General features: G+C 47.8%; 1 protein-coding gene across 3 annotated transcripts in view; it reads left to right on the forward strand.

The window, feature by feature from the left end:
• Window positions 1-10,150, forward strand: part of ITPR2 (inositol 1,4,5-trisphosphate receptor type 2) — a 263,467-nt gene that overhangs the window by 184,457 nt on the left and 68,860 nt on the right. For all 3 annotated transcript variants that reach the window (XM_018556081.1, XM_018556080.1, XM_018556082.1), the window contains exons 39-45: window positions 781-968; window positions 1,897-2,077; window positions 4,579-4,838; window positions 5,598-5,798; window positions 6,829-6,939; window positions 8,920-9,015; window positions 9,116-9,235. In XM_018556081.1, coding sequence (XP_018411583.1) covers window positions 781-968; window positions 1,897-2,077; window positions 4,579-4,838; window positions 5,598-5,798; window positions 6,829-6,939; window positions 8,920-9,015; window positions 9,116-9,235 — 1,157 coding nt within the window. The remainder of the gene's footprint in view (window positions 1-780; window positions 969-1,896; window positions 2,078-4,578; window positions 4,839-5,597; window positions 5,799-6,828; window positions 6,940-8,919; window positions 9,016-9,115; window positions 9,236-10,150) is intronic.

Genomic DNA, 10,150 nt, shown 5'->3' on the forward strand with positions numbered 1-10,150 from the left:
ATCTGCGAGCGGGTGCGGGGGGGGGGGGGGGGGGGGGGGGGGGTCGCAGTTTGGCCATCCCTGTACTAGGCCATACACCTAGCTAGGATGAGGCTGAATGGGAGAAATGAATTGATCCCCCATCCATGTTATCAGTGCTGATGACTTTTGATCAGCTGGGTGGTGCTCACAGAGTTACCCGCAGCTTTAAAGGAGAACTATGAGGTGAGTGCTTTTCACTCACCTCCTAGTTCTAGCCGACCTGTGACAATGAGACAGTCACAGGTCGGCTCAGTAGAACAGAAATTGGCCGTGCATTACAATGGCTTAGTGATTTTGCCTTGCAGCACTGGGGGTCCCCGGTTCAAATCCCAGTGCTTGTGTAGGTTTCCTCTGTGTACTCCGGTTTCCTCCCACACTCCAAAGACATGCTGGAAGGTTAATTGGCTCCTGTCTAAATCAGCCATGTATGCATGTGCAAGAGGGACCGTAGATTGTAAGCTCCTTGTGGGCAGGGACATGTGCAGTGCGTACAGCGCTGCATACACTGTCAGTGCTATATAAATACCTGTAATAAATGTACAAATTATGAGCAGCATATGGTCAGCTTTGGACAGGAGCCAATGAACCGACCACCGTGTCTTTGAACCCAGGACCCCAGTACTGCAGGTCAGAAGTACTGACCACCTACATACTATTTATAAAATATATACTTTACTATTGGCAAGTATATTCCACAGTGTAGGGCCAGGTATAGAGAGGACGGAGGATCTCAAGCCGCTTCTGTTTACTTCTTCATAGCCTTCTCCATCCAGGACAGCGACAGGAAGTTGGGGGCTACCATGATGGAAATTCAGTGTCTTCTTGACAAGGAGGGAGCCTCGGAACTGGTCATAGACGTCATCGTCAGCACCAAGAACGATCGGATATTTTCCGAAGGAATCTTACTCGGAATTGCGTTGCTGGAGGGTGGAAACACCCAAATACAGGTAAGAACAACGCGCCCCGTGTGACCGCCTGCCCCTATAGGCCGCCCGCTTTCCAATATGGCGGCCGATATATTATAGCGGGGGCAGGTAAACTCCGACACTTCAGCTGTGGTGATACTCCAAATCCCATCATGCATCTGCCTGTGGGAGTCATGCCTGTGGCGGTCAGAGACTTGTAATGCCTCATGGGACTTGTAGTTGTACCCAAGCTGGAAGATCGGGGTTTGCCTACCCCTGTATTGTAGCGTCGTTTTGCCTCCCCGGTTCAGATCTGGAAACCGCAATCATTTTAGGCCTTGGGAAATATTCCAGATCTTAAAATGAACAGGTGAAAGGTCAATAGATGAATTTGTTGTGTAGGGCCTCCTAGGAGCACTCCAACCCAACTTCATTCTTTTATTTGGAATGGAGCCTATCGATTAAAACTGGCAAAGGTAACATAAGTTAAAGGGAACTTTCTAAATTTAATGTGTGTCCCCAATTTGTACTGCTCTTTGAGACCCCATTGCGGGGAATTTCCCCCACTTCCTGTGCCAGTGACACCAGGACAAGAAGTCAGATGCAATCTTCGAGGAGGACACATCACAACAAAAGTAGAAGGTTACAACCTCCATCTGCTTTTCATTTCACACCGTGTTCCTGTTAAAGATTTCCCTCACTTCCCTCACTGTCCTGTTGGCAATGTTGCCACTGGCACAGGAAGTGAATATAAATCTCCCCATTTCCCACTTTATTGAAAACAGTTACACAAAACACTATTAAATTACCTTTACGGGAGGGGCTTGCCAAAGGATTTGTAATTCTGTTCAGCAAGCATTGTAATCCAAGGTACCACTGCCAGACGGAACAGCCAAGTCCCTCTCAGTTGCTTTCTACCTTGGCTATCTATTCCAATTTGATACAACAATGTGCGGTCATTTTCCCACAGAGTTCCTTCTACCACCAACTAAACGCACAGAAAAAATCCGAGAAGTTTTTCAAGGTTCTGTACGACAGGATGAAAGCTGCCCAGCAAGAGATCCGCGCCACTGTGACCGTCAACACCATCGACCTGGGCACCAAGAAGAAGGATGACGAGTACGAGTCCACGTCCTTACCCAAGAAGAGAGGTAATGTGGAGAAAAGAGTACTGGGGACGGGTAGAGAGGGAGGCTCTTGTCTTTTAAAGAGACCCTGTCACCGGCGGCGGCACCAGGGTGGGTGTCACCCAGTGCGGCAATGACGTCCGTGGTGTGACATCATCACCCATGTGCGGTGATGTACTTCACTGCCGACGGCCATCTTGGTGATGGACGCCAGCAAAGAGGATGAGATAATGACCCGGCGGGATCAGGTATGCCGCTGGGTCCCCCCCCCCCTCTCTGGTGGCGCTGCCAGGCTCTCAGGCCATGAATGAGTGCCCGACATTTAAGAGTCAGTGATGCCTAAATGACTGCCAATCATTTTGGTGTCACCACTTTTGATGGTGTCACCCAGTGCGGGCTGCACCCCCTTGCGGCTGTCTCCAGCTTAGAAAATTGCAGCTGAAAGCACAACAAAATGATTTTAATTATATATTATAAGCACAAGTATTATTTTTTTTAATTTCTTTGCAATGTGCTTTTGAACTTGATAGAAATGTTGTCTATTCTAGGAAGAGTCAGTTCCGTAGTACAGCCCCCTCCTTCCTACACTTTACAGCCCTTTCCTCTTCTTGGAGTATCAAATTAATGTCTATGCTGCCCCAGCTCCTCTGCCTCTCACTTCCCTACACAACCTGTATGTTGCTGCCAGAGGAGGGACGAAGGGGAATACTATAGTCACTTGAGTGACAGCTATGCTGGGACTGCTGACATCACCTAAGATGGCGGTGCCCAGGAGCAGTCTCTGGGTTTTTAGATGTCTACACAAGGGAGGCTTTTACAGGTAAATAACATGAAGAAATACATTGTTGAAATAAATGGTCTGGTGACAGGGTCTCTTTAAAGCGGCTCTGTCCCTAAAATGATTGCCAGAAATAAAGCTGCCTCTGCATAGAGGAACTTAGACACTCACCTTTACTGCTGCTCCACCGCGGATCTCTGCAGGATAGAAGATCAAACATCTGCTGAAGAAACTTCACATGCCGACACTTCTGAGAGTTTTGGGTTGTCCCCCCCGCCCCCCTATGCTCAGTGGTTTCTCCCACTAACCTCTATGTCACTACTTTATCCAGGTGGCTGCAGGAGGAACCAGTGAGCATTGAGGGGGACCAACAATCCAACACGCCTTGAAGTGTCTCTATCTGAAGAGGGCCCCCCAGACTTGTGCGGAAAGGCATGCGTTTTCCAGTGTGAAGGTGTTTGACATTAGAGGAGATCTAAACCCAAGAGCAATGTCGTGTCTTACCAGTCCTCAGACGAGGTGGCTGCGTTGGTTTTACTTTTTCAATCTGAGAACATTCTGAGCACACGGTACTGCTGGGTGCGTTGTGTGATAGCGCACGCTATACGGTGTGAATGGCTCCCGTCTTGGGGTTCGATGAGTTTTGTAGGTTTGCACATGTGAAATCCTCAGTGAAATAACTATTTTTAACCTCGTCACTTAATTTTCCCCAAAAGTTGCTGGGTAATAAATCCGGACGATGCCGTCTGCGTGTTGCAGCAGCGCATATTGCTTTGCGGTGACGGATCGATGTGACGTGCCGCAGCCCAGACAAACGGTGATAAAACTGACGTTTGTAGGAAGCTATAGGAAGCATTATTCTAGGTTCTCTCTCCTCCCAGCGCCGCGCAGGTGACTCCTCCGCAGGTTCGATCTCCTCGTGTTGTCTCAGCTCATTATGTGGCAGTCATTACCATAAACATTTAGCGTCGGTGGGGGAAAGGAAGGAAATGGTCATTGAACTTTTGGAGAGACGGAAGTTTTACAGAGTAATGATTCTGGAACAGAACAATAAAGATTATTCGTGACGTCCTGGAATTGTTTAAAGATGTTCATTCTGTTTATATTTTGCCTCCCCTGGTTCCTCCAACACGCTGATGACATTTTTACTTTTCGTTACATACCTTATTATGGGCCCAATGATGTCATCACTGGGTCCCTGTATTTTCTATGTAATGTAGGCAGATCATGGCTAGTGGGAGGGGTCGGCAGGGTGCTGTACATGGCTTCCTGAAAACATCACAGTACTAAGTCCTCCTCTCAAGAGCCCTCAGTCCTAATGCAAGCAGTGGGCTGGCTCTTGGGAGGAGTTATGCAAATATCAATATCATGTCTTGATGGGTGGATATCAGTCTACAGCAGTGGGCGTTCCTATACAGACTGTATTTGTATTCAGACCGCTGCCTAGGTAATGCCCACGTGTGATGCGGAGCCGTCATGATTGAAAGAACTGAATGAGCGGGGCGGGCCAGGGACAGTCAAGCTGGGGAGTAAAGAGCTAGATGATGCTGGACGTCCTACAGCCAGGAAATGAGGCGGCTCTATCTGACTTGCAGCTTGTAATGCACATTATGAGAAGCTCGCAGTGTGCAGTGATATCAGAGTCAGCCATGTCAGACCAGGAGAGGAGCCGGTACAACTGGACAGTACTGGGGGGAAGGCCGGAGCTCAGATTGAATGATCCCATGGCTTGTTGTTTTATTTTCAGTGCGGGATTCTCAGCTTCATCTTAAAGACGGGATGAAGGGACAGCTGGCTGAGGCCTCCACAGCGACGTCCAAGGCGTACTGCATGTACCGCAAAGCCATAGATCCAGACATGGACATGATGGGCTCTGGGGGAGATAACGGAGGAGGTGAGGAGAAGGCGGCAGAGGAGTCGGTCACCATGAGCCCCGTCATAGCCATCATGCAGCCAATCATGAGGTTCCTCCAGCTGCTGTGTGAGAACCATAACCTTGGCCTGCAGGTAAGGAAGACATGATGCCTGTGCACACTTAAAGTGGAACCAGTGCCGACCTGACAATTTCTCCATCATTCAGGGTTATCCATCTACTTCTTGGACTGAGATGCCGGCTCAGTGATGGCACAGTTGTGTAAATCCTGCTGCCTGTGCAGTTCTTAGCTGTGTTCACAAATGTCTGACACAGATCAGTCCCTGCTGCAGCCTCTCACCTTGAAGACTTGCTACGCAGTTACAATGTTGCAGTCTGATTAGTGGGGGGAGAGGAGACTCAGGAAATGCTTCCTCCTGCCTGCAGCAGACTGATGACATCATCTCACATCTCAGCCCAGTGGCGAACCTAAGGAACAAAGGTCCCTGGTGCAAGATTTTTTTGGGGGGGTTCCCCAACCCTCACCCCATTGGACCAAGGCCAATCAACCCCTCAGAAGCACGTCAGACTATTAACCCAACATAGAGCCTTCCCCTGTACCCCACAAACCTGCTCAGAAGCCCATCTAATCATTGTCACCCCTAAGCCGGCTCCTCACCATGGTTGGAGGCCTCCCTTCTGACCTCCTGGTCTGGTCTTTGGAGGGGGTTTGCTTTAAATACTAACAGTATAACTATGACTGTCTCATATAAAAAGCAGTGCTGCCATCTTAACATGCTTCAGGCACTGGGGGCTGATGGGGAATTACAATTCATCTTATGAATATGAGCCTTGCAGAGTCCTCCTTTAAGGTAGATTACACCTACTGACTTTCAGCTGCCCTTCTCTTCCAGAACTTTTTGAGGAACCAAAACAACAAGACCAACTACAACCTGGTGTGCGAGACGCTCCAGTTCTTGGACTGCATTTGCGGGAGTACAACAGGCGGTCTGGGTCTGCTCGGGCTGTACATCAATGAACGCAACGTGGCCCTGGTGAACCAAACGCTGGAGAGCTTAACGGAGTATTGCCAAGGGCCCTGTCATGAGAATCAGGTACGCAGCACACGGGAGGTGCTCTTTATGACTAAAGCAGAACTCTGGGCAAAATGTTATTAACCCTTGCAGTGGGGCTACCCCTGCACTGCGAGGGTTAACTGCTCATTTTCATCTAGAGACTAAGATACAAAAAAGTTATACTCACCTGATCATTGGCGCTGGCGTGCTCTTAGACCGGTCCTTCCAGCCTCGTTCCCCCTCTGCTGCAGCAGCCTAAGGATCCTCGAGGCATCACATCCAGCACGCTGGAGGGTAGGAGGAGAGAGGCTGGAGGGAGCACTCTGACAGCCGGCCGGCTCAGACAATCGGGTAAGTATAACTTTTTTACTTTAATCCCTGGATGAAGCCCTCATTCACACGAGTATCAGCCGGCCCGTCCAGATCCGTGCGGCATGCACAGCCGTATCAGGCCGCTCCCGGGAAGGACAGGTGCTGCATGTGATTAGTATGCAGCAGCCTGTTCTTCTCTATGGAGTACGCGGCTGTACACTCACCCGCACTGCACGTCGGTGCGGTGTCCATACTCGGACGCAGACAGGATGGATCCTGCCTGTGTCCGAGCAGGGACACCCGCACCCATACAGGCGTGCAGGTCGGGTTAGTGTAGGGCGGCGTACTCCCATAGAGAAGAACAGGCTGCTGCGTACTAATCACATGCAGCACCTGTCCTTGCCGGGAGCGGCCTGATACGGCTGTGCATGCCGCACGGATCTGGACGGGCCGGCTGATACTCGTGTGAATGAGGGCTAAAACAAGCAGTTAACCCTTACAGTGCGGGGGTGGCCCCAATGCATTCAACATATCAACAAACCGCCAGTGCGGCTCTCGATGGAGCAGAGAAGCCGCTGCTTCATCGTGAAAGTGGCGGAGGCGAAGCCACACACAAGGGCAGAAATTCTAAGTTGTGCGCATGTAAATGGCAGTTAGATTCCAGAGGGACGCACAATCCACTTTGTTTTACCTGAATGCATGCAGTATTTTTAATGTGGTTGTTATAAATGGGAATCGTACATTTTGTGTTTTGCAGACATGTATAGCGACTCACGAGTCCAACGGGATCGACATCATCATTGCCTTAATTCTGAATGACATCAACCCGCTGGGGAAGTACCGCATGGACCTGGTGCTGCAATTAAAGGTACCGAACGTTACCGTATTATGTGCAACTGCATGGCTTCGGCTTCGTTTGGTGGGTAACATCGCTCCTATAAACATTTTGGGGGGAATTTATCAAAACTGGAGCAGACAGAATCTGGAGCAGCTGTGCATGACAACCAATCAGCTTCTCTCTTTCATTTTAAAATCTTAACTGAACAAACTGAAGAGAGAAGCTGATTGGTTGCCATGCACAGCTGCTCCAGATTCTGTCTGCTCCAGTTTTGATAAATCCCCCCCATTGAATCTATGTATTAAGCTGTTTGCCCAGAGTTCAGCTATAGTGCCTGATTTTCAGTATATTGAGCTGAGACATGTCGTTACCTAGGGGATAGGAGTTAAAAATAATAGCAAATGTCTACCCTTTCCCTCCAAATCACTAAATGTGAATACAAATGAAGATCTCAGATCAGGAGATTCCGGTAGAGCAGCAGAGCTCCTGCTTTGTATAGAACCTTCCATGAGTATGGACAAGTTCTGGGAAGGGTGAGGAAGGCCTTTGTACTTTAAAGTGTCACTCCACATTTGTTAAAGGGTATGGAGGTACAGAATGGTTAAAACCCCCATCAGTGTCCCATTGGAGAGATTTGTCCTGTAGACACAACAGGAAGTAAAATGGAAATCTATCCAAAGTGACAGTTCTCACTGCAACAGGGGTCCCCAAAGGGATAAGATTTCCCTCTGTTACTGTTCCAGTGGCATCTCTAAGCTGAAGTTTAATCTGCTTATAATGAGCCTTCCCTGGTTCCTCCTTTCCCCTTTCATCAACATGCTAATGACATTTTTAAATAAAACATTTCTATTTTCTTTACATACCTCAGTGATGTCATCAGTGGGGCTCTGTGCTTCTCTATGGAATGCAGGCAGATCATGGCTGATAGGAGGGGGCGACAGGGTGCTGTACATAGCTTCCTGAGCCCTGATGTAAGCAGTTGGCTGGCTCTTAGGAGGAGTTATGCAAACTCAATATGCGTTGATGAGTGGATGTCAGTCCAGATGAGTGGTTGTTGCTAGGCAGACTGTATTGGCATGCAGACTTTGCTAGGTAATGTCTAAATATGATGCTAATCCTTCATTATTATGAAGAACTTAATAAGTGACAGGGGCAGGCCAGGGATAGTCAGGCTGGGAAAGAAAGGGATAGAAGATGCTGGACGTCCAGCCAGGAAAGGAGACCGGCTCTATCTGACTTGCTGCATCTTCTATTGCTCACTCTGAAAGGCTCACAGTGTGCAGTAAAATAAGAATCAGCAGTTTCAGTCCAGAAGAGGAGCCGGTACAACTTTATTCCTTTCTATTCCATTGACAATGGTCTCCAGGACGAATCGGGAGGCGGAATCTCTCCATTAAGACATAAACGGCAGTAAAGAACTGACGGGGATTCTAACCCACTACCACCACCCATACAGTGGCACTTCTGCCTTGCAGCACTGGGGTCCCGATTTCAAATCTCAGAAATGGACACTTTCTGAAGGAGTTTGCATGCCCTCCCTGTGCTTGCCTGGGTTTCCTCCGGGTGCTCCGGTTTCTTCCTACGCTCCAAAGACACGCTGGAAGGTTAATTGGCTCTGGTCTAAATTGGCCCTTAATGCGTGTGAGATAGGGACCTCAGAGTAAAGTCCAAGAGTGATGTCACAAGGTCAAAGCGGGCTCTGGGATTGGTTGATTTTCTCCCTGTGGTGTGTGTATATACATGTCTCTCACTTGCATCTGTATCACTTGTTCTGCCTGATGAAGGGGATCCTGTGAGACCCCGAAACGTCGCATTGAGTGCATCACGTTATGCTGCTCGTACGTCAATAAACAGACGCATTTGATTCACTATTTGGAGTGCCGGTGTCTCTGTATATTCTACTAGATAGGGACCTCAGCATGTAAGCTCCTGGAGGGCGGGGACTGATGTGAAGCATTGTTGTCAGGACTATAACATAAAGTGGGTTACTTTTTGCTTTCATACTTCCAGAACAACGCCTCCAAACTGCTTCTGGCCATCATGGAGAGCCGCCATGACAGCGAGAACGCGGAGAGGATCCTGTTTAACATGAGACCCGGAGAACTGGTAAGGAATATTGGCCGTGTACCTAGGGGGCTCCATAGGCAGATACTGTATGTAGGTTTTGATATATCGGTAATTGGTAATCCTTCATCTTGTTATACAGGTAGATGTCATAAAGGCAGCTTATAACCAGGGACTGGAGTGCGACCAGGACGAGCACAGCACAGATGACCAGGTGTCCCCTAGGTGTGTCGGACACAACATTTACATCTTGGCTCACCAGGTATGGACGCTGCTGTTTTATTAAAGCCACACTCCAGCCTAGGACAGATTGAAAAAGAATTCCAATAACTGACCACATAACATGTCCCCAAGATTGTTAATGGAGTATATTTGGAGTATATATACAGAATAAACTATAAAATATAAAATTGTATCTAAACCCTAAAACAAAAATGTAAGCAGCTCACCAGTCCTTAGATATAGCGGCTGCATTAGTTTTCTTTTTTTTTTTAAGGCTTTTTTCTTTTCTTTTTATCTGGTAATCTGGCCAGTAACACAGGTCCTGTCCTAGGGTGACAACGCTCGCTTGCTGTACTCTATCTCCGGAGAAGCAGTGTTGTCACCATAGGTTGCTTTCCTAAATTGGTCCAAAAGCACCTCCCCTTCACCTGTAGGTGCTTTGTAGTCTAAAGAAGATAACGAGGAAGGTTAATAACACTGTTTGATATTTTAGTTCAGTGCATAAGAAGTCACAGGACACAAGATTTCTGCCAAGGTCAAAAAGTAATTTTCTGTGCTTGCAAAAAAAAAGTCTGAAGAAAAGAAAACGAATGCAGCCACCACATCTACGGACTAATAAGCTGCAATATATTGCATTTTTGTTCTCGGGCTTAAATATACCTAAAGACTAGAAATTTTTATTAAAGGCAAATCATAGTATATGTGAATATTTTGAGTGTCACTTAATATATTTTACCGGTAAAATAGTAATTGTTGCTTGACTTTCATATTTTTACATACTTGTTCTTCCATATTTTTGTCGATGTATCTAATATAGAGATGTGTAGATTAGAGCCACTAGAGGGCGCTCTGTATTTCTTTGCAATTGCTCAGCAACGGCTCAGATAAGCCACACAGGGAGGGCATTGTCTTCAGCGAGCTGAGTTGTCGTATCGTGAGCGTTAAAAGCACAACA

This window comes from Nanorana parkeri, unplaced genomic scaffold, assembly GCF_000935625.1.
Source record: "Nanorana parkeri isolate BGI_ZX_2015 unplaced genomic scaffold, ASM93562v1 scaffold224, whole genome shotgun sequence".
In the NCBI taxonomy this organism is placed as follows: Eukaryota; Metazoa; Chordata; class Amphibia; order Anura; family Dicroglossidae; genus Nanorana; species Nanorana parkeri.